The sequence below is a fragment of the Hemiscyllium ocellatum genome, chromosome 29 (genome assembly GCF_020745735.1).
Source record: "Hemiscyllium ocellatum isolate sHemOce1 chromosome 29, sHemOce1.pat.X.cur, whole genome shotgun sequence".
NCBI lineage: Eukaryota > Metazoa > Chordata > Chondrichthyes > Orectolobiformes > Hemiscylliidae > Hemiscyllium > Hemiscyllium ocellatum.
Window position 1 is genome coordinate 40,439,371 of NC_083429.1, and position 26,262 is coordinate 40,465,632.

At 38.9% G+C, this 26,262-nt stretch overlaps 1 protein-coding gene across 1 annotated transcript in view; it reads right to left on the reverse strand.

The window, feature by feature from the left end:
* The window catches only part of snx19b (sorting nexin 19b), a 162,985-nt gene that overhangs the window by 117,778 nt on the left and 18,945 nt on the right, over positions 1-26,262 (reverse strand). Inside the window, exons 7-8 of the mRNA XM_060846864.1 lie at positions 15,724-15,910; positions 5,806-5,938 (exon numbers count right to left, since the gene is read on the reverse strand). Coding sequence (XP_060702847.1) covers positions 5,806-5,938; positions 15,724-15,910 — 320 coding nt within the window. The remainder of the gene's footprint in view (positions 1-5,805; positions 5,939-15,723; positions 15,911-26,262) is intronic.

Here is a 26,262-nt window from a genome sequence, read left to right on the forward strand (position 1 = left end):
AATGCGGAACCTTGTCAAAGAATTTACTGAAATCCAGGTAAACTGCTCAGCCCTCTTCAATCTTCTTGGTTACTTCCTCAAAAAGCTGAATCAAGTTTATGAATCTTTTTCTTAACCAAAACTTCAATTTCTGTATCATCGAGCATTCCCTACACCTACTAGCCTTTCACCCTATACCTACTTTCACTCTAACAGGAGTATACTGTCTCTGGACTCTCACTATCTCATTTTTGAAGGCTTTCCATTTCCCAGCCATGCCATTACCTGTGAACATCTGCCCCCAATCAGCTTTTGAAAGTTCTTGTCTAACACCTGGTAAAATTCACCTTCCTCCAATTTAGATCTTCAATTTTTAGACCAGTCTATATTTTTCCACCACTATTTTAAAACTAATAGAATTATGGTCACTGGCACAAAGTGCTCCCCCTACTGACACCTCAGTCACCTGCCCTGCATTATTTCCCAACAGCAGGTCATGCTTTGCACCTTCTCTAGTATGTACATCTACATACTGAATCAGAAAATTTCTTGTACACACTTAAGTTCCTCTTCAGCTAAACCCTTAACACTATGGTGGTCTGTTTGGAAAGTTAAAATCCCCTACCATTACCACCCTACTATTCTCATAGATAACTGAGATCTCCTTACAAATTTGTTTCTCAATTTCTCACTGACTAATGGGACTCTATAATGCTGATCTGCAGTCCTCATTTTCTCCTAGGTCATTATAAGCTTACTGTAAAACCTCTTCCATGGATGCGTACATTGATGAAATTCTCCCCCTCCCTTTACAAGGTCTGCAGTCCTCACATTCTCCTGTGTCTATAATACAAATCACAATAAGGTGATCAGCCCTTTCTTATTTCTCAGTTCCACCCAAATAATTTCCTTGGATGTATTCCCAGGAATATCCTCCGTAAGTATAGTCATAATACTATCCTTATCAAAAATGCAACTCCCTCTCCTCGTTACTTAGACTGTAATTGACATTGAAAATAAAATTGCTACTCAGAAAACAGTTGGTTTAATTTCTTTCAAAGTTGTAACTCAAGACATTAGACAAAATGTCAAATTTATGCTCTCTTTTTGCTTTAAATTGGGTTCCTGTGGTTCGTTTCCAGATTCCAGGATAAAGGCATGGCAAGATCAATTTTGGTGTCAGGTCTTCGAACTGACTTCCCAAAGCCACAAGCATTGAACTGGCCAGTGGAGGAGATTTTAAACAAATCCAGTAACTCAAAACTGGGCACCCAGGAAGCACTCTGGGCCAACAGCAACAACAAAACTGTGCTGAAACCTAATTTGTAATCTCATTACAGGTACTGATCTATCTTCCATTTTAAATTTACCATCAAGCAGGATATGCAGCTTGCATCATGTCACGCCAGGAGTAGCTTTGACATACCTATAAATGATAGCACAACTTAGTGAAGCTACTAACAGTAGAAACAACAAGCAATAGCTAGCTCACAGTGATTGCACAAGTAATCTTGGTCATTAATGGTGTTAGACAATTAAACAACTAACAGGAGAAAGAGATTCCACAAATATTCACATCTTCAACAACAGGAAAGTCCACTGCAAAGGCTAAAACTGAAATATTTGTATCCATATTCAGCCAGAAATGGCAACTGGATGATCCATCTCACTCTCCTCCTAAGACCCTTAGTATTACAGATGCGAATCTTTAGCCAATTCAATTCACTCAATATGATATAAAGGAACAGCTGAAAGCACTAGATACTGCAAAGGATTTGGGCCCTGACACCATTCTAGCAATAGTACTGAAGACATATGCTCTAGATCTAACTATGCTCCGAGCCAGCTGTTGTAGTGCATCCACAACACTGGCATCGACCCAGTAATGTGGAAAACTGCCAGCTATGTCCTGTCCACAAGAAGTGTAACCAAGAAGCCAACCAATTATCGCTCCATCAGTTTACTGTTGATCATCAAAGTGATCAAACATCGCTATCAAGTAGCTGTTGTCTCAGCAACATTCTTCTCATTGAAGGTCAGGTTTAGTTTTGCCAGTGTCAGACACCTCTTGAATTTTAAACTGGACAAAAAAAACTGAAAGAACTGCAAATGCTGGAAATCTGAAACAAAAACAGAAATTGCTCTCAAATCTCTGCATTCCTTGCAGCATCTGTCAAGAGAAATCAGAATTAATGTAACAGGTCCATGGTGGATCAATCGCAACTGTGGTTAGCACTAAGGCCTCTCAGTGCCAGGGACGCAAGTTTGATTTCACCCTTGGGTGACTGTCTGTGTGGAGTTTGCACATTCTCCTTGTGGCTGCGTGAGTTTCCTCCAGCTGCTCACCCCACCCACAGAGAGTGTTCATCTCCTCCCGCACATCAACAGGAGCTGTATTGCTACTACCAATGTATTCACCAGATGGCCAGGATCATGAGGAGCAGTGGGCCAAAAGTTACTGAGGATGGAATGCACATTGCAGGAGGTGGGGAAGCAAGGGTAGGAGGACTGCTTTCACTCCACTCTCCCAATGCTAGATCTCTAGAATGAATGGCTGACAAAAAAAAGAGTGCTGATCTACCACCATAATATAGGTTTTTGCCTCCAGCAAGGTATTAATACTTATCAATACTTATAATAATTGTGTAAAAGTTCCAGTTACATAAAGACTAAATGTGGATAACGTGGTACAGAAATGTTCAACAGATGTTTATTTCAACCCCTGGCAGATACATAAATTATAGTCACAGGCACTTCAACATCTGGACTAATGTTAAGCTATTCGGCACACAGCAGCATGCTTTCATCGGTGTGCCATGCTTCAAGTAGGCCCAATAAGATGGCGACTGAGACTTCATTTTAAAGTCATATGCAATGTTATAGTGATAGTATTATGAACAAACCTGTTAAAGAAATACTGCATACTAACTGTGAGACATAATTGTACACCTCAGGAGAATGCTGAAAAATCCAATAGGGTTTGCTTGGCAGCCTTTGGCAGTCATGGAAAGCTGCTCCCTTTTTAAGTGGGTTCAGGTCAACTTATTCATTAATGAAGCTAGTTGACATCATCAGGCCCTGGCCACAGTAGTTACTACCATGGCGTGCTGGATTAAATTGCACTTTATGTTCTAAACGAACCAACATAACGCTAAGAGGATAAACGTATCTTCCTTATTTTTTGTTGTCTTATTCAATTTGTTTTTGCAGTTCTGCCTTATGGTACTGTTCTTCAGAAAACAGGAGTAGAATGCTTAAGCTCCTGAATCAGGTGCTGAATTTAGAATGGTTTTCTCGTTAGGAGTCCAAACTTAATACTCCCTCAGCTGTCAGCTTAAGTAGTCTTTCATTTTCATTCCCTAGGTTTGATTTATAGTCAGCAACAGCCAGTAAACAAGGTTATCATCTCAATTAACCGTGACACCTGGCTCCTAATGATGGATAAGTGAGATTTGATTAGCCGGACTTAATCTGCTGCAGAATATTAAATGTCATGAAGTCATCCCAAAAGGAGCTTGGGGAAATTAGCCTACTTAATTCAACTGAAAGAGTTTCTATATTAATGGTACCAGTTCAAGAGCTTCCAACATGGAAGCAACATTAGCCTTGCCTTCTTTAAAATAAATATGAAGCATGCTGAACAGGATGGCAAAAATGTATTGGTACGCAATTACAAGGTCAGCAATTAAATTCCAAATCGGGTAAGTTATTCATGTCTGAACAGCTTTTCCCGATCCCTAGTCCAGTAAATACTGAAACAGCCTCAAAGTACCAGGACAACCTAAAATTTCCAACCTGAAGGATATGTAAAGCTATCTGCAAGTAAACTGGAAGCAAGATGATAAACTGATTCAGTTTAACTATGTATCTAAACTAACACTGTTGAAATTATCTTTTGAAATGCTGAACTGGTGATTACGCAAACAAAAGAATATTTCGCTTTGAAAACTACATTTAGGGAAAATAAATAGAAAAAGAACAAATCAAATTTTAAAGTTTGGAACAAGTGAACCCAGAGATTATTGTTGTGATCCTAGACTGGAGCCCTGAATTATGTCACAATCTGGTGAGGGATCCAAGAGAATCCAGGAGACTTCCGAAAGAATAAAGAGATGGAAATCCCACAGTGTATGTAAAACAACAAATGCAATCAAGACAGATCCAAATGGTTCTTCCAGATCTTGTTAATGATAAGATGACTCACAAAATCTCATTAAACTTCACAAGAAATCACAAATCTTAACATATGCTGATATGGTCTTGAATCTCCCTCTCAAAAGCTTTGACAACTGTTCCCATTCTGTTTGATCACTCTCCTTTATTGGGTCTAAACACTCCTGGACTGCAAACCTGAACACCAGTACTCATTAACAAACATAATGTTAACTACTTCATCGTCAGCTAGCTTCACAGTGCCAGTTCTGGGATTCTCCCTATTCCTCAATCTTGCTCAGCTCCAACAAAGAAATGTTGCTTGTAAGCTTTTCATCTCCCATTCTTTTAGCTATACGTACTAACACTCATGTGCTTTACCCAAGTCCCTCACAGCAGCCCCCCCCTCCCCGAACAATACTAATGACCTTCCCACTTTCTCAGGATCTCTTCTGAGCCCTAACTCCAACACCTACTGCCTATTAATTATTTAAAATTCTTCCTAATTTTGTTCTAACAACACAGCCATCTATTGCTCTGGGCTCCTCAATTGAGACACCCATCCGGAATCTATGTAGATCAGGTGCATTACAGCCAATTAAACTCCTCAGTGGCTGCTGAATTGTCCTTATTAACTATTAAAAGACTGTCAGTAAGCTCCTCCCTCATAGCTGGGCAGAATTAAATGCAGCCACTTAGCAACACTCAGTGAATTGCAGGGATTTCTGGCTTCTAAGCACAACAAAAACGTACATAACAGATTCATCATACTATGAGCAATTAATTAACTGGAAAAGATTTATATATCAGATTTGTAAAAAATGATTCCTCAGTCTAAGCATATAACCAATTTATATCTGATGAGAAACTTATTTTGTATCTTGAATCAAGATCATTCATTTAATGCTTTATATTAAAGGCTTATGGAACATTTCAACTGTTTAATGTGTTTCTGTGTAGCATTTAGAATAGAAAAGCTCGTTCAAATTCTCAGCTTCAACTGCACTTAAATTCTATCAACACTGAATATTGTGAAGGTTATGTTCTTCAACACTCTCCAGCTCTGGTGCTTACAGACCTAAAGACATTCCTGGCCAAGCTCTTCCAGTATGCTTGCCCCATTGGAATTCACCATTTTTTTCAATTTCAGCAATAAATTATAATTAAGAAAAATGATATTTGGTTCATATCAAATATGCTAGACACTGCAATTTCGCATTTATTAATTTAAATGTTACAATATGATTCTCCAGCCAGGAGAAATAATGCCTCAGCCTTAGTGTTTGAACTTGCGTCTTAAGCTCTTAATTTAAATTAAAAATCACATTCAATTCATGCACAAGTCAGAGCGATAGATTTGATAAAACTGCTATTTAGAAGAGAAGTACACATGCTTTATCTAAGTAGTTTGCTTCTGCATTGTATTGCATTCACAGTTCAGCTCAGTTTAAGAACCTTTTTACAAAAATAAATCATCAGTTGATTTCATTCATTTATGTACACGCTAAATACTTAATGCAAGTTACTGAGTTATTAACTTACTCAGTTTAATATCAGTCAACAGATTGCAATTTGGGAGTTCTGACTTGAGAATGACACACTAAACAGAATTTTACTTTCGAAACTAGTGTCTGTTATTGTGTGTGGATAGATTACATGCAACAACTCACCCACCTTTCTATCAAGGTCCCACACAACAGCCTGATTACTTTTTGCATGTTCTCAGTGCAGAGCCAGCTCCAGTGATCTTTCATCAGTAAACAAAGGAGATCCAGTGCTACATCTGCCAAAGCTGTTTCAGAACCTTCTGTTTCAAAAGGAAAGGAAAACAAATGAGCATTTCATGGTTACCATAAATAAATAGCACCTGAAATAAGGTTTCAAAATCAGGATGATTACAACCAAATCAGCTTTACATTTCAAGCCCTCTGACTAAAAGAAGAATGTATTGTTTCTGCAGTTTATGTATGATTAAATCTGTCTATTAAGGCTGGTATGTGCAATGAATAAGGAACATGGCTGTACTTGAGAAACAGCTCACAAATGATAAGCTTTAAGACCTTTAATGCATCAAGCTTTTCTTAAGATCTGCAACAAATTCTAGCCTTATTATAAATATCTACTTTGCAAGAATTATTTTGTTAAAGTCATTTTACACAAATTAGGGAAGATGGCCAAATATATTATGAAACAATTAACTACTAAAGGGACTGTTGAAGGTTAAAAAAACAAAACGTCAAGAGTGAACAGTTGAGAAAAAGGCCAGAACAGCTGATGCTAAGTTGAGGCGCACAGCTGGAAGAGCATTCTCGAATAAGAATCAGAAAGATAGATCAGGTGACTAATATGCATTAGGCTATGGGCTATGATGTTTCATTCGGGTGAAGTTCAGGAGATCAGAATGTCGGGCTTATGAGGAAACAGAAACTGCATGAGGAGCACATGATGATTTCAACAAAATAGAGCCAAAAGGGGAGAATGGCAGACAACATTCTATAAGGGGAAACTGAGGGAGTTGGTGACAGACTTAGCCTTCTTTTAATTTTGACACAAACCCAGCTCACGATTAAGTACGGTTCCTCTATAATGCGATGGTTGGCTCTTGTGCAACCCTGCATTACAGAAAAATCACACTTTACAAGCAGCACTTATTGAGTTGGTGCTGTAATCCTGTTACAGCCAACAACATTTTAAAATTTCGTGCCTTAGAAACAGCATGTCCAACTCGTCAATTGTGTTACAGTGAATTAGTGTTGATGAAATGCGTTTTACAACAGAACAACCTGTAGCTGCATATATGTTCAGATGAACCAAATTTAAAAAGCAGGAACAAAATTGAGGGCAGAGGCACAGAATTCCTGCAAAGAAAGGATGGCATTAAGCTTTCTGATGTGAGCTGCAGGACATTCTTACCTAAGTCAGTCAGCGCACAAATAAAGAAACGTAGCCTCAATGTATTCCATGGAGCTGAGACAAAATGACTGATTTTATCTTACTGTTTATAAAAAAAAGTTAGTTATGTGGTTTTATCACCAGGTACTCCACATGGAATCAATTTAATGCAATTGGTAGCACTTCTGCCTCTGAGCAAGGAGGTTACTAGTTTAAATTCAATTACAGGTTTGAACACATATTCTAAAGTGAGAGAGTACAGCAGTATAGAATGAATACTACATAGTGGGAAGTATCACTTGCCCGGTCAGATGTTAATCCCAGCTTGTTCTTGAAGATGTAAAAGATGAAACGGCACTATATGAAAAACAGCAAGAAGTTCTTCCCAATCCTGGCCAGACTTTCTTCTGAACAATCATATTATCTAGTCATTTGTTAACATGCTGTGCGTGGGACTTTGCCTTGCATGATCATATCGTATTGTGATCACAGTACTGATCATATTTCAAAAGAATTCCACTCAGTGCAAAACATATTGGGATGTTCTGCAAACGTAAGATATAATAAGATAAAACCAATTGTTCTTTATTTTCCAAATTTTGCAAATATCAATTTTGTATTAAATTAACAATCTCTGAACGAAAAGTGTAATTCCTACAAGTTTCATGTTGTTTAGTCCGGATAAATTCAGATAAATTATTATAATTCAATTTTACTAGAAACATCCTTAAACCATGCTGGGTGAAATCAGTAGATCAGAACCAAAAAAAATGACAATTTATTGTCAAATTCCTGTTAACTTTTACAATTTGTACAGGCTATTCTAGTGTCACTAATGATGTGAGCTCCGACATATTCTCTGGGATCAGTCTCCGAGGAAAGGTCGCTGCGAAAAGCAGGGAGAAAGGACTTATATAGATTAGATCTTCACATTTCCAGACTGCAGGATTAAAAAGTGGTATACCTCCACCTGGTGGAGATATGTATAGATAACAGCTCCCTATTCTATGCACCTCAAGACACTTATTTTGAATTTAATGGCCCAAAGCAGGCCATTGTCTTTGCAAAATGTGAATCAACTAAAAGAATAGCACAAAAACTTCTTGTTAAAGGACATAATACTTGAAGAGAAACTACATTCTCTCCCGAAAGCTATCCAGAACAGTTCAAAATTAGAGCAGGCCCGTTCAGGAGTGGCATCAGGCAATGCTCCTTCGCTGGAAGAGTTATAAATACCAGAAATGCTCTCCCACACTCAAAAGACTATTGAGATTAGCATAATTGAAAATTTCAAAACAGAGTTTTATAGATTTTTGTTGGGCGACAGGATTAAAGGATAGGGAATTCAAGCAGGTATGGAGCATAGTGATCAGCCATGTTAGAGCTAGGTAAAAGAACATGTTTGAGGATAACAGCTTTGATGTCTTATCCAAAGCACTTCACTGGAGCTTAATAAATCAAAATTTCACAGCAAGTCACTTAAAGCAGTATTAAGGCAGATGACCAAAGGTTTGGTCAGAGGCAGGTTCAAGGAACAACTTAAAGAAGAAGAGGCGAAGACATGGACAGGTTTAGTCAGAGAATTCTACAAGTTAGTCCCTGAAGCCAGTTAACATGGGATTGTGAAGGGACAAGAATTAGATGAGCACAGATTGCTTGGAGGGATGCATAGCTGAATGGCCTAGGATTACAAAGATGCAAAGAGGAGACCCAGAACAGATTCAGAGAAGGATTTCAAAAAAAAATGAATAAGTACTTTACAATCAAATCTTTGCTTGACTGGGAACCAATAGTCAGTGGGCACAAGGGTGACAGCTGAACAGGACTCAGTGTAAGTAAGGACACAAGGATGGATGAGTTCCAAGCCTGAAACATGCTGAAGTAATGAAGGCTCGAAGGAAAAGACACATAAATGAGGATTTTGGCAACAGACGAGCTAAGTTAGGTTGAAGTTAGGTGATGTTACAAAGATTGGAAAAACAGTCTTAGGGATGGGGCAGAGAAGTAGTTGGAAGCTTATCTTGAAGCTAGATAGAGTATCAAACAGCCTCCTTTAAGGCTAAGACATTTCCCAAGAAAAAAAAGAGTTGGAAAATGGCTAATGGAGGGGGATCAAAAGAGCATTTCTGCTCATCCTGATATTGGGTGTCAAACAAAAAAAAACTTGGCAACAATAGAGCTGTCCCAAGAGATGACGGTGAGGAAGGACTGGGTGTCATCAGTGAAAACTATCCATCCTGTTCCTTTAGAATATAGACAGTGAAAGCTCAAAATGTATATTTCCCCAATTTAGCATAAGAATAGTATTACTTCTTGAAAATTCGAGCAAGAATTGTGCTGACCACTAACCGAAGCTGAAAAAAACAAGATGTATATTCTACCAAACAAAAATTTCGTAAAAAAGAATTTAAAAGATTAATTAGTTGTTTGACAGGTGTCAACTGGTGATAACCAGACTGACAATAAAGAATGTTCAGATGAAGTTTTAAAACAATTTCATTCTAATTCTAACGTCAATGCTATTATGGAAGTTTCTGGATTTAAAAACAAAGGTCCTAGAAAGTTAATGTCAAAGAAATAATAAAAAAGCTCCTTAAGAGGATTTACACCAGTCAGTCATATAACAACGAGAGGAAGGTAAACACATCAGACTAAAATAATTTTCCAACAATTCCTAGGGGATGAGGAGGAAATCTGTCATTTAATATATCAAACAAAACAGGTGGTTAAAAATGAATCATGGACATGTTTAGGGATACTACCCTTCTTGACAAATAAGCTCACTCAAATTATTAATATGGTAGCCATAGATATTGTGCCATACGCCTTGGCTAGACCTCAAAATCAAAGACAAAGACAACATAAACTTCTACAAGATACAAGTCGAGTTCTCTGCTTTTCCTCGTTAAATTTTAATTATTTACTTGTTGGCATGAGAGGAACAGGAAACAAAACCATAATGTGTAAATAACTGGTTCCACATCACTTCCTAGTTGAGGAAAGCAATGTTCTGCTCATCAATGGCCAAATCTCAGATTTGCAATTTTATCATTCCGCAGATGCCACATCAATGCAAAGCCAAAGCCAGTATAAAGAATTGGGTAATCTCACAGCTCCAATACTGAAATCAACTCTCCCACATGTGTTTCTCATTTATAGAATGCTGCAAGATTCTCTGAAAATGAAAATAGCACGACTGCTGAAGTATCAGGTGAGACTGTCCTGATGTGAATTTGCTTAAAATCCTTTTGCATATTTATGTCAGCATTTAAAATTCAGCAGTTGTCTATACCAGTTATTTTTGCCTGGATAAGATGCATGTCAATTTAATACTTTTACTGGCACAAAGCTAAATTTAAGAATTAGCATTCCAATAAAATTCTCCCTGGATAGCTTAAGTCTGTGTTTCTATTTCCACTGCTATGGCTATGGTAAGTGGGATAACTGTCCTATTACAGTTGCCTCTAGCCTGTTTCAAATCAACAAAAATTAAAATTTAAATTGCAGTCTTCAGTCTATAAATGTCAGATCTGGATCTCTTACTGCTTAACTCTGTTGAAGGCATGCTGTGATGAAAGGTTACAGATTTGAAACACAACTCAGTTTTTCTCGCTACAGATGCTGCCAGATCTGCTGAAAAATCCTAGCATTTGCAGCTTACATTTCAGTTGCAGCATAGCTGCACCTAGTACCCATTACTATAGCCTCCAGCTCTGTTCTTTGTAAGAATATCAAATTGCAAAATCAACTTTCAAAATTTGGACTAATCAAAATGGGACAAATTCAAAATAGAATGTGAAGATTTTTGGCTTCAAACTAATGCTCTTATTTTCATTCTATACCTGAAGACTGAAGCAATTCAGTCAGAAGCTTAAACATAACCCTATCATGTGATAATTATATTTCATTTCAAAGGTAATTAATATCCATAACTGGAAGAGCTTTGAGAAAGCATGGTTGCTCTTTCACATTCATTTTGTTCCTCAATCCTTTGCAACAAATAAATTGGATTGCCCTTTTTTATTATTTGAGAACACCAACTCTAAAATCACAGGAAACCCAGAATAATGTACCTGATTTTAAGAGACTTTGCAGTTCTGGCTGGGATGTTGCACTGAAACGCATGCTTGTCACAACAGCCAGCAGATATCCAAATGCAACAAAAGATTTTGAATATTTGTTATACAATAACATTTTCTGTATTAGTACAGTACTTAATTAGCTGAAACACTCTTTAAGAGTGCCCTGAGTTTATGAAAACTCTAATGTTACAATTTGAGGTTAATAAGATTATGATGTTTTACAGCTATTGCTTTAAATTTAGCATGACTGAAGGGGATTGCACAACTGTTCTGCAGTTTGTCTGAAAATAAGCCTGGGTAGTTTGACTGTTAGAGATCAAAGGAAGGCTTAGTTGATTCATTAAGATGATGCAAATTATTAATGGTCAGGACAATAGCAGTTGTATCTGAGTTTACGAGAAGTAGACTCTGTCCCAAAAAGGTGCTGTTGCTATTGAGTTGTACACAGTCCATTTATTTCTAATAAAGGCAGTTGGTATCAAGGATAACTAATTAACATTTCCACCTGGATATAAGATTTTATGTTGCCCTGAGGAAGAGGGCATTTTGGACATCTGGTTACATACATTCTGACAAATCCATGAATGTCACAGCATACGTTCTCTGTGGTCAACAAAGAGAAAAGGCAGTTTTTACTTTGCAAGCTACTGCAACAAAATGCTGAAAGGGCACAATCATTAGTTAAAGAGAAACACCCTGCAGTCATCTTTAGCATTCCAGGAGAGTTATCTTGGCATGGTCAGAGAGAAAGAGCATCATAACTGAGTTTACTTTGTTGATGGATATAAGGAACTCTTCAAAACTGAGAGGGAGGTGGAAATCAGCCAACATCCTTGCTTTGAATTGCTAAAAAGCTTTCCCTTCCAGAATCACAGAGTCAGAGACATACAGCACAGAAACAGACCTTTCGGCCCAACTCGTCTATGCCGACCAGATATGCCAACCTAATCTAGTCCAACTTGCCAGCAGCATTCTTATTCATTCACCCATTCAGATGCCTTTTAAATATTGCAATTGTACTAGCCTCCATCATTACCTCTGGCAGCTCATTCCATACCACCCTCTGCGTGAAAAAGTTGCCCCTGAGGTCCCTTTTATATCTTTCCTCTTTCACCCTAAACCTATGCCCTCTAGTTCTGGGAACCTTCACCCCACGGAAAAGACTTTGTTTATTTATTCTATCCATGCCCCTCATGATTTTATAAACCTCTATAAGATCACCCTTCAGCCTCCGGTGCTCCAGGTAAATCAGCCCCAGTCTATTCAATATCTCCCTATAGCTCATGGACATCAGATAAGGACATATTCACAGAAAATTGTGTTTTCCCCCTCATTGTTCAAATATCATGCCAATCCTCACCATCAAAAAGAACAAAGGCCATTTTGATGAAGTAATAGAAGTTACCTATCAACTATAACTCATTAAAGAGTCATATCAGAAGAGAGAGAGGAAGTAAAAGTGGAAGCAAGATTAAAATGCAGGTGAATAATGTCAATATTCACAAATCAGACAAGAGTACAAAGATGGGGTGAATGGGAATTCTAGTTTTGAGCTGCTACATAATTTCCTCAATGCTTCACAAAAATAGCATTACATGAAACTTCCTTGTGAAACTGTCACATAGATTTCTTTTAACCAAAGAAAAATCAGGTTATCTTCTCTTCAACCAAAACTTCAGACATACTCTATTAACCCCAAAAGTATTATTGGCTATATTCATTCCAATGTTTAATGAACTTTCCAAGATCATTTATCTTTTCAAAATTAATTAGAATGATATTGTTCACAGTCTTTTATGCATTCTTGCAAGGTTATTGACAAGATTTATTAAATGTAATCAATATATTAAAAATCCACTGTGCAATTTTAATAATTTTCTAGCAATGACTTATTTACAAATAATCAAGTCTTTAATTATTTTAGTGCTGAATTTGAATAGGTACAAATAGACTGTATAAGGTTTAACATGAATGAAATCTAAGCTAGTTCAACAGGTAATGAATTTGATTCAAGAACACCTTGGAAGGATTTTGTTTTCTCTGTTTCATTTACTTCACCCATGACTAATTAGACCACTGATGCCATATGTTCATAATCAGAATGCGCACTTCTAATAAATATAATCAAATCTTATTTTCTGTTTTAATAATTTTAATAAATTGAATGATTTAAGAAATTAAACAAATTTAATAAATTGAATAATTTACCAGAGTTTATAAGAACAACTGATGCAAACCTAGGAGTACATCAACAACTCAAACAAAATATTACAAAAGATAAGAAAAGGCAAAATGAAAGGCTCTGCATCTGAATGCGCACAACATTCATGAAAAAAAACAAATAGATGGCACATACTGAGGTGAATTAAAAACAAGTTACTAGTTATTACAGAGATACGGATGTAGAATGACCAGGGCTGCTGAGTTCTGAGAAATGAATGGTACATGACATTCAAGATACTAGAAAGCTATGTAAAGATGGAGGGGTAGTACTGTTAATGAAAGTTGGCATTTGTGAGATAGTTAAGATGTGAACTTGGTTCAGATCATCAGGATATAGAATCAGTTCAGGTGGAAAAGAATAGAAGGGGAAAGGAGTCACTGGTCAGGGTGATCTACAGGCCTCCTGACATTAATACAAAGAAATATAGGTGTTTTAGTGAAGCAATAATCATGTGTGACTTTACGGAGATAATTGAACTGGTGGCAGCAGCAGTAGCATTGAAGAAGAGTTCTCAGAATGCTTTTGAGATAGTTTCTTCGAGCATCATGTTCTGGAAGCAACGAGAGAGCAGGATATATTAGCCTTGATATTATGTAATGTTACAGGTTAATTGATGACCTCAAGGTAAAAGAACACTAAAGTAGCAGCAACCACAAATGATTGAATTTTACATTCATTTTGAAAGTAAGATTGTAGCTAAGACTGGTGTTTTAACCTAAGAAAGGACAACTATGTGGACATGAATGCTGAGTTAGTTGAAGTGAACTACATTCTAATCTCGGGGTGAGATCAATAGAGATGAAGCATAAAACATTTAAGGGAATATTTCAGAATACTTAGAATGTGTATATTGCTACCATAAATAAAAATTCAAAAAGGGAGGATCCATCATCCATGGTTAAATAAAGAAGTTAAATTTAAAAAGTATCAGATTTAAAGAAAAAGCATAGGATACAAAGATGAGAGTCAGGTTAGATGTTTAGTCAGAATATTTAAAATAAAGAATGACAAAGGTTAATCAGTAGAAAGAAATGAGGATGAGAAGCTAGCTTGAAATGTACAAATGGATAGCAAGAGATTCTACAAGTCATTAAAAAAGAGTAAATAAAGTCAATGTTGGTGCTCTCACAATTGAGAACAGGAGTTAACAACAGAGAACAAAGAAATTGCAGACAAAATGAACAAATATTAAACTTTGGTCTTCATTACAGAGCATATAAAAGACATTCCAGTAATCACAGTAAATCGGGAGGTGGAAGAGAAAGACCGACTGAATGAAATTAAAATCACAAGAGAAGCAGTACACACACACAATCCATTATCCTAAATTCTGAAATCTGAAAAGCTCCGAAATCCAAAGGTTTTTTCCCTTAAGTTTTTTTCTGTATAACAAGGTTATTTGGTGTGTGAACAGGTGACCCAACTTCACACCCACTCAACGCACTTCACTCAGATGTGACGTGGTGGCATGGCATGGCATGATGTGCCATGTCAATTGTGTCTCAGCGCTCATACTAGTCACATGTGGGTCTGTTGTAATTTTCTTAATTTCACCATGAAAGTGTCATTTATTCTGAAATCTGAAAAACAACTGGCCTCAAGGATTTCAAATAAAGGATTGTACACCTGAACGAAGTTGACACGTCTCTGGGTCCAGTTGGCCCTCATGCTGTGTGATCTTAAAAGAGGTTGCTAATAAGGTTGTAGATGCATTGATCTTAAATTTTATAAAATTCCCTCAAATTAAGACAGGTTTCATAGGACAGGAAAGTAGCAAATATATCACTTCTATTCAAAATGAGGCAAGTTGAAAATAGGGCAAGATGGTATGAGACAGGAACTTTCAAGAGTTGATTGAAGTAGTGATTTTAGCAGGTAAAGGGATGACTGGCAAATGGGAGGCTTTCAAAAATGTGACAACGTGAGTTCAGAGGCATCATATTCCCACTGGAATAAAGGGCAAGGCTGGTAAGTATAGGAAACAATAGATTAATAGAGATATTGAGGTTCTGGTTAAGAATAAGAACGAATCAGATACCAGGTTGAGACAACTGGGATCAAATGAACTCCTTGAAGAATGCAAGCTGTGTATGGACATTCTTAAACGGGAAATGAGAATGGCAAAAAGAGAATACAAGATAGCCTTAGCAGGTAAGGTTAAATATAATCCATAGGATTCTACATGAATATTAAGAGCAAAAGAGAATTTAAAACACAAACAGATCAGCAATGATTATTGAATAGTACAGCAGGTTCAAGGGGCTGAATAGTCGACTTCTGCGCCTATTTCATATGTTCACAGGTCCTCGAAGCATTCACAATAACATATTCTTTATTTTCAAAGTATCTTCCATGTAATACAAATCCAATTAGTATTCTGAGTCACTTACATACCTGAAATCAAATCCTGATGAGAAGAGGATGATGCATTGCCCTGCAGTTTCTTGATTGCATGATCATTTTCAACGGCCACAACTCCTTTGGATTCTTTTGCTTTCAAATTAATTTGTGCTCTTTTCAGCAGTTTCTCTTTTTCCAAGATGAAATCCTCCATGCTAGCTATGCTAAGGCCATCTGGTAACTGAATGAAACAAAACAGTGGCATACTAACAAGAACAAATCCTGACATAATCATAAACAGAGCCTAATCAGAAATTATGATAAAATATCACATCTGCATTTGGAAATTTCATAATGCTAGCAAGAATGCTAACTATTTAACAGCACACCAGTTCATAAAACAAGAGCAATTAAACATCACAAATTAATTTACTGACTTCAAGGCACTATGACAGTTACTCAGGAAATAATAAGGTGGGCGGCACAGTGGTTAGCACTGCTGCCTCACACGTCAGAGACCCAGGCGACTGACTATGAGGAGTTTGCACATTCTCCCAGTGTCTGCGTGGGTTTTCTCCGAGTGCTCTGGTTTCCTCCCATAGTCCAAAGATATGCAGGTCAGGTGAATTGGCCATGCTAAATTGCCCGTAGTGTTAGGTGAAGGGGTAAATGTAGGGGTATGGGTGGGCTGTGCTTCGGCAGGTCGGTGTGGACTTGTTGGGCCGAAGGGCCTGTTTCCACATTGTAAGTAATCTAATTTATTAACTTAATGCATTGCATATATAGGATTTTTGATTATTTAAGAAATGCAGTATGCTGCCAAATAAGTAGTCTTGGATATGATACCACATCTGATGAAATTCCTTTCTTCAATATTCCCTTTCAAATGGCAAATCAATGTACAAGGGAAAATAAGATCATTTTTGATTCTGAAAGATAAACTAACATAAGCAACTCTGTATTTCTCAACATACTGCATGCATATTTCTAGGTAAGAAATGAACAAGAATTCCAAAATTTTAGAGAAGCACTGAGGATCGTGTTGTTATGCGGAGTGGGAAGGCCATGAAGGGTTTTAATTTTTCATTTTAGTTGTATAAGACAATAGAAATGTGTTTGTAAATTAGTAAACAAAGAAAACAAACAATCAGTGCAAAGTATTCGGCAAATGTGCCCAAATCTGATTACTCTGCAGATACTAAAAGATTCCCAAAGTTGACAGGCCGCCCTGCTGTGAAGGCTTGAAACAAGGATGAAAATATTTTAAAAAGTGAGCCATTGGCAGACTGAGAATTTAGCTGTGAAATTAGGAACTACTTTTTTTCCCCCACAAAGGGTAGTGTAAACCTAGAACTCTCTCAAGTAAAAGACTGTGGAAACTGGGTCAATAAATTTATTAAGATTGTGGTTAGGCAAGAATAGCGGACATAATTCACCTCTCTCTGTACAATTAAGTCAGATACAGAGTAAATCTATAATGACAACTCAGTGGGAAAATTATTATATCCTAGACACAGCAACTCTGACAGTACAGCACAAGTTTCCAAAAATGAAATTCTATACATGTAAATTTGCCATCAATAGGTATGAACAGCTAATGAATTATTTTATCACTAAGATTAAAATCACCAACAATAATGACACGGACTTCCCTTTATCAAAAAAAAATCTGTTAATATAGTTAATCATTCCAAGACACTTGACACCACACCACAGGAAGAGATATTAGGAGAAACGACCAAAAGCTTGGTCAAGGAGGTAGGTATGACAGAAAAATTTGGAGAAGGTTAAAAATCACACAACACCAGGTTATAGTCCAATAGATTTATTTAGAAGTACTAGCTTTCAGAGCACTGCTCTTTCTTCAGGTAGCAGCACTCTGAAAGCTAGTACTTCCAAATAAACCTGTTGGATGATAACCTGGTATTGTGTGATTTTTAACACTGTCCACCCCAGGCGAACACCAGCACCTCCACAATATGGAAAAGGGAAGAGAAGTAGAGAGTCGAAAAAATTTAGGGAGGGAAATTTCAGAGCTATTGGCTTTGGTAGCTGCTGATGGTGGAACAATAAAAATTGAAGATGTACAAGAGACTAGAATTAGAGAAGCACTGAGGATCGTGTTTTTATTGGGAGTGGGAAGGCTATGAAGGGTTAAAGACATTAGAAATGTGTTAGTAAATTTGTAAATAAAGACAACATTCAGTGCAAAGTTATTAGGCAAATGTGCCCAAATCTGATTACTCTGCAGATCCCAAATAGATTCCCAAAGTTGACTGGCCACCCTGCTGTGAAGGCTTGAAAACAAGGATGAAAATATTTTAAAAAGCAAGGCATTGCCAGACTGAGAATCAAAGCAAGTCAACAAGGATAGAGTTATGGATGAACAAAATTGCTATATGTTAGGATAGGGTCAGCAGATTTTTGGATCAGCTCAAGTTTATCGAAGATGCAGAGTGGGAGACCAGTCAACCTCAGGCTTTGTAGAAGTAATCAAATTTGAGCACAATGTAGGAACAAATTAGGAGCATATTTGGGTACAGCTGCTCAATAACTCTGCACTCTATATTTTGTTTATTAATTGATTCACATTTTCTGTGGCCGCATACTGAATAAATTTCTGCAACCATTCTACTTCAAGTATGGTAGTTGACATGTTCTCCCAAAAGTTAGCACAAAGAATCCGGATTAATATGTTAACATTTGAAGCAGTTCCATCGTGAATTAATGGGAGGCATCATGCAGAAATCATGGAATAGTCAAATTAGATCACATTGAAGACCCCTAAACCCACAATCAACCTACTAGTTAATCCCCCCCAACCCCCAACAATCCTTTCTTTCTAGTCTTTCTTTCATAGAATCCCTACAGTGTGAAAGCAGGCCATTTGACATAGAGTCCAACTAACTCTCCATACAGCACCCCACACAAACGTACCCTTCTATCCTATCCCTGTCACCCGGCATTTTCCATGGCTAATTCACCTAACTTGCACATTCCTGGACATTATGGACAACCCACCTGACCTGCACATCTTTGGACTGTGGGAGAAAACTGGAGCACCCGAAAGAAACCCACACATAGGGAGAATGTGCAAACTCCACATAAACAGTCATCCAAGACTGGAATCGAACCCAAGCCCCTGGCACTGTGAGACAGTAGTGCTAAACACTAATGATGCCACCATTCATATTAGATTAAATTTAGTGGAGAGGTTGTCAGGCTATTTTGTTTGACAATAGCATGGGCTGCACAGTTGTTTCATTGAGTACTTCTTCACATCACAAAGCAAAATCAAAATCTACCTTTAAACAACACAATTTATTCCTATTTATGTAGTAGATATATAAGTTATGAAAAGTCTCTAATTGATCCTGCAATGAGATTAGCAAATCTTTCTTATTGTGGAATAAAAGTTGGTGGTTCACAAACCTACACATCTTTACTATCGAAAATCACTCAGGACATATTTTATGTCATAAATAAAAGTTCATTGAAAAGATTAATCAAATTTTATACGTTGTTTTCAGAGTTGCCTCGTTGTACTGTTATTATGATCAAAACTCTAGCTTTCAAAAAATTAGTTTGCTTTCATAATCAAATGAATGATGTTTGGACATGTGTTTTATATCATTGGCGAGTTCAGCAAGTATTGTCTTTGGTATATGTATTAATACAGCCCAGAACAAGCCATAGTATAATGATGAGGTTGTCAGCATTGTTATTGCTGGGTAAGATTGGCAAGAATTTCAGGGATCCAAATATATACAGTTAAGTACAGAAACACTAGCTCGACATAACTATTAAAAAACACCTTTTTGATTTAAACTTCAAATATGTGTACAATACTCTCACTGTTCCTTATTCTCAACAAATGAATATATGACACCCTGTCCAACCAAGAGTAACTGGGTTTGAACAGCATGCTCAACCATAATTAATTTGAAACAACCTCTCTGGTCCTTAAAATCCAACTGTAAAATTGTGGAGTCTCATCACATCAGAAGGACATTACTTGACTGTTACTTCCTGCTGCTGCAAGATTTCTTTATCAGCCATGTCTTGCCTTGCCTGGTTACTGGATGTTACAAAGAAGATGCTGAATTGAATTTGATGTTGGAAAAGAAGAGAACAACCCTCTGGAGACCAGTAACCGTTTATGGGTAATATCGTTGAGATCAACGCTCAGTGCTGTCCCTCCACTGCTGACTTAAGTTGTCTGACTATTTTTGTACCATTTGAAAGATGTGAAGTCATCCTTATCTGCAAGGGGAACTTAACAGCAGCACTCCACTGGAGACATATTTCCTCTGCTGAGACACCGAACCTTCTTTGCCATACATGATAAATTATCCGTTGTTTGAAATAAGAAGCAACCAGAATATTCTAGATGATAATCCCTCACTAAACAAATAAATCCTACCAGAATGTGGTGTCGCCAAAGTCTCCATGCGATTGACATGTGCAATCAACAGTGAGTTGCTTCTGGATGAAATATTGTACTAACAGAATCACCAGGGTAAGTAATAAGCACCAGTTCCTTTTTCCAACAAAAGCTTTACTTATTCTGAATACAAATCCAATTGTATTTTGCAAAATAAGCCAACTCATGAAAATCTAATATTTCATGATACATGCAATAAAAACAACTTTATCTGGAACACAGTTAGAACAAACCATCCAAACTCAGCAGCCACCTGTCATTCACTCTGTCCATCTATCCATGCACAAAACAACTTGGATTGTTAATGCAAATAGCACAGCTAAAGCTGAAATTTGTAGTGAGGTTTGAGAAGATTTGTAGCTCAGGTTGAGGTTCTGGATATAAGTTTGCTCGCTGAGCTGGAAGGTTCACTTCCAGACATTTCGTTAACCTACTAGGTAACATCTTCAGTGGGCCTCTGGGCGTAGCACTGCTGATAATTCCTGCTTTCTATTTAGATGTTTGGGTTTCTTTGGGTTGGTGATGTCATTTCCTGTGGTGAAATATTTTTCTGTTCTTTTTCTCAGGGGGTGGTAGATGGGGTCTAACTTGGTGTGTTTATTGATGACCATGTAGCCACAAAACAATTGAACCTCTCTCACTTGTATCCTTATATACAGATAAGGAAAGGCACCACTGGGACAACACATCCATCCTAGGACAAGCCAAACAGAGACATGCACAAGAATTCCTAGAAGCATAGCATTCCAACCGAAACTCTATCAACAAACACACTGAATTAGACCCCATCTACCACTCCCTGAGAAAAAGAACAGGAAATGACATCACCATCCCAAAGAAACCCAAACGTACAAATAGAAAGTAGGAATTATCAGCAGTGCTTTGCCTAGAGTCCCACTGAATTTGTCATAGTCACAGATGTACAGCATGGAAACAGACCCTTTGGTCCAACCTTACCTAGTAGGGTGACAAAACATCTGGAAATGAACCTTCCAGCTCTGTGAGCAAACCTACATCCTAAAAATTGGAACTTAATATTACAGATTAGAACTCCAAATTCTCTTTCCAGCATAGTCAATATATTTTATACAAATGGTCATATTTATCTTTACAACATTAGGCACTAAGCCTGAATTTCAACAAAATCTGTATTTCTCTTCAAGGCTTTCAGATACTCAGAAATCAACATGTGCATACTGAAAAGGCCAGTAAAATCAATGCAGCTGTATCTTAATGAGTATAAAATGTAGACCTGAATTAATATGAACTTGAATAGATAACTAAGTAAAATATTGTTGTGTTGTGTACTATGATAGTGCATCTTGGTAATGTGTTGAAAAGCAACAGTACTTTGCAATTCAACTACTTTCCAACTACTCAAATTCTAGATCAATAAAATGTCTTCTGGAAGCCCCGTGATATACTTTACAGTCTGCATTGCAACTACGATTAGCTAAAAACTGACTTAAACAAAATTAACTCAGTAATAGCTGATACGCAGTTACATTTCCTGAATATCACTCATAGACAGACACCACACATCTCTTTTGGCCACTGTCAACACAATTTTATCAGTGGCTGTGTGAGGAGACAGTTGAAGTTTGCAGATTACCTCAACTCCAAACTTTTCCATCCCTTTCCTATAAAATGGTGCTTGAGGATTTAATTGAGGTTAGACACTTGCCAAAAAGAAAATAAAAGAATTCCTGAAAACCAAAGACACCAAGACAGAAGAGGATGAAATAATGGTCTCCTTTGACATAACAGCCCTGTTCACATCCATCAACATCAACCTGGCCAAGGAATCATTGACTACATTATAAGAACCAAAGACACATGCACCAAATACCACAACTTCATCAGTAAGGATAACATCGTCAAGCTAGTGGACCTATGCCTTTCCACCCACTTCACTCTCAAGAACAAAAAACTTACAGACAAACCAATGGAACACCCATGGGATCTCCAATATCAGGGTTCTTAACAGAGGCAGTAATGCAGAGAATCAAACAAACAGCTCTGCCAACCATCCAACTCAAACTTTGGGTCTGTTATGTGGATGACACCTTTGACACAAATTAGAGGAAACCTTCAAGACCATCAATAATAGCCCTACTGGCATACAATTCACTAAAGATGAGGATAACAACAACAAACTACCATTCCGAAATGTCACAATAAAGTGAACAGTCAATTGGGAACTTCAAACCAACATCTACAGGAAAACAACACATATAGACCAATTACTGATTTACAGAAGCAATCATCCAAACCCACAAACAAAGCTGTATTAGAACATTATTCCAACAAGCCACCATACGCTGCAATATAGAGGAACTACAAAGAGCAGTGGAAAATCACTGTACAACATATTCAAAAAGAACAGATACCAATCTCACCACTAGGCCAGCAGATAATGGGGGTGCAGTGGTAGTTTGGCGCACTGACCTCTACACCACTGAAGCCAGACGCCAACTCGAAGACACCTCCTCCTAATGCTCCCTCGACCATGACCCCATCCCCCATCACCAAACCATTATCTCCCAGACCATACAGAACCTCATCACCTCTGGAGATCTCCCACCCACAGCTTCCAACCTCATAAACTGGGAACCCCCGCACCGCCCAATTCTACCTCCTTCGCAAGATCCTCAAGCCTGACCACCCTGGCCAACCCATTGTCTCAGCATGCTCCTGCCCCATCGAACTCATCTCTACCTACCTTGACACTGTCCTGTCCCCCCAGTCCAGGAACTCCCCACAGACGTTCAAGACATCACCCATGCCCTCCACCTCCTCCAAGACTTCCGTTTCCCCGGCCCCTAACGCCTCATCTTCACCATGGATATCCAATCCCTTTACGCCTCCATCTGCCATGACCAGGGCCTCCAAGCCCTCCATTTCTTCCTCTCCCGACGTCCCCAACAGTACCCTTCCACTTCTCATTTGTTTGGCGGAACTGGTCCTCACCCTTAACAATTTCTCCTTCAAATCCTCCCACTTTCTCCAGACCAAAGAGGTAGCTATGGGCACCCGTATGGGCCCCAGCTATGCCGGTTTCTTTGTTGGCTACGTAGAACAGTCCATCTTCCGCAGTTACACCGGCACCACTCCCCACCTCTTCCTCCACTACATCGATGACTGCATCGGCGCCACCTCGTGTTCCCGTGAGGAAGTTGAACAATTCATCAACTTCACCAATACATTCCACTCCAACCTTAAATTCACCTGGACCATCTCTGACACCTCCCACCCCTTCCTGGACCTCTCCATCTCCATTAATGATGACCGACTTGACACTGACATTTTTTTTACAAACCCACCGATTCCCACAGCTACCTGGATTACACCTCTTCCCACCCTATCTCCTGCAAAAATGCCATCCAGTATTCCCAATTCCTCCGCCTCCGCCGTATCGGCTCCCAGGAGGACCAGTTCCACCAAAGAACACACCAGATGGCTTCCTTCTTTAGAGACCGGAATTTCCCTTTCCACGTGGTAAAAGATGCCCTTCAACGCATCTAGACAACATCCCACACCTCCGCCCTTGAACCCCACCCCTCCAACCATAACAAGGACAGAACCTCCCTCGTGCTCACCTTCCACCCTACCAACCTTTGCATAAACTGCATCATCTGCCAACATTTCCGCCACCTCCAAATGGACCCACCACCAGGGATATATTTCCACTTTCTGCAAAGACCGCTCCCTCCATGACCACCTGGTCAGGTCCATGCCCCCCAACAACCCAGCCTCCCTTCCTGGGACTTTCCCCTGCCACCGCAGGAATTGCAAAACCTGTGCCCACACCTCCTCCCTCACCTCCATCCAAGGCCCCAAAGGAGCCTTCCACATCCAAAGTTTTACCTGCACATCCACCAATATCATTTATTGTATCCGTTGCTCCCGATACGGTCTCCTCTACATTGGGGAGACTGGACACCTCCTAGCAAGGCACTTTAGGGACCATCACCGGGACACCTGCACCAATCAATCCGACCGCCCTGTGGCCCAACATTTCAACTCCCCCTCCCACTCTGCTGAGGACATGCAGGTCCCTCCACTGTCGCTCCCTCACCACCCAACACCTGGAGGAAGAACGCCTCATCTTCCACTTCGGAACACTTCAACCCCAGGGCATCAATGTGGACTTTACCAGTTTCCTCATTTCCCCTTCCCCCACCTTACCCCAGTTCCAACCTTCTGACTCAGCACCGTCCCCATGACCTGTCCTACATGCTTACCTTCCTTCCCATCTATCCACTCCACCCTCCTCTCTGATCTATCACCTCCGTCCCCACCCCCATTCACCTATTGTACTCTGTGCTACTTTCTCCCCATCCTCACCCCCTCCTCTCATTTATCTCTCCACCCTGCAAGCTTCTTGTCTCTATTCCTGATGAAAGGTTTTTGCCCGAAACATTGATTTTCCTGCTCCTTGGATGCTGCCTGACCTGCTGTGCTTTTCCAGCACCACTCTAATCCAGACAAAATGAAAACAGTCCACCGATTTCTCAGCAACAAACCCAAGCAAGCAGACAAAACCTGTCCAGGAACCTTAGCCACTCTTCCCTACATCAAAGACATCTCAGAAATGACTGCCAGACTACTCAGACTTCTTGGCATCATGGTAGCCCACAAACCCACCAACACATTGAAACAGCAGCTAATGAACATGAAAGACCCCATACAGACAACAAGCAAAACTAATGTCATTTACAAAATCCCTTGCAAGAACTACATTGGACAAACAAGCAAAAAAACTAGCCACCAGGATAATCAACATCAACTAGCCACAAAAAGACATGACCCACTCTCACTGGTGTCTTTACATACAGATGAGGAAGGACACCACTTTGACTGGGACAACACATTCTAAGACAAACCAAACAGAGACACGCACGAGAATTCCCAAAAGCATGGCATTCCAACCAGAACTTGATCAACAAACACATCGACATGGACCCCTGAGAAAAATTAACAGGAAATGGCATCACCACAGCAAATGACATCACCATAGGAACTGATATCACCAATACAAGGAAACCTAAACACACAAATAGAAAGCGGTTCACTCACACCAATGCTTCACCAGAGGCCAACTGATGATGTTACCTAGTATGGTGACAAAATGTCTGAAAACGAACCTTCCAGCTCAGTGAGCAAACTTACATCCAGCAAAAAAAATGCAAACTCGCACTGATCTCATATCCTATTACATGAATCATTCAACATCTTACAGCACAATGCATTTTCAGAACATGCTTCTAGCAATTACTTCTTCATTTTTCAGATCTTTAATAGGACACATATTGAAGACTGATCCATGAAGGAAAAGATATAACACAAATGACTAAACATTCAGAAGGAACATCGGTTTGCCAAATAACCTTTATAAAAAGGTATAGGCTCTGCAAAGTTCTCTAGTTTCCCAACTGTCCTGTCCCATGTGGTTCATGATGACTTACCTTCCACATTGAGAACAACTGCAATTTAAAGACTGGTGACAAATAAAAAGATCCACACGTTCTTAACTTTTGAAAGCTTCAATAATCCCTTTTTACTTCCTTGTACTCCCAACTATGCTCACTTCCCACTCACTTCAAATTCTACTTCTTTCTAGATCTGTTCCTGGGAAAAGCACATTCCAAGACAACGGCACTTTACAATTCTTAAATTCCTGTGCCTTCAACTGTCTATTTGCCATGATGCTTCTGGCAGCTGTTCCCCTGCAGCTGCAAGCCGATACCTTTGATGTTGATACCCTTATCCCCAGTAGAATGGTCATTTTTCCCCACAGTGGTTGTTCTTCCTGATCCGTGCACTATCAAGTCTAAAAAATGTAAACTTAAGAGTCATAAAGGTCCTTCAGCCCGATCGCATCTACACCAGTTAGAAATAAGCACCGAACTATTCCGATCCCGTTTTCCAGCACTTGATCAATATATGCCTTAGCATCATAAGTATACAACTAAATACTAAAAGTTATGAGGGTTTGCTGTTGTGGTTCTGTTCGCCGAGCTGGGAATTTGTGTTGCAGACGTTTCGTCCCCTGTCTAGGTGACATCCTCAGTGCTTGGGAGCCTCCTGTGAAGTGCTTCTGTGATCTTTCCTCCGGCATTTGTAGTGGTTTGAATTTGCCACTTCTG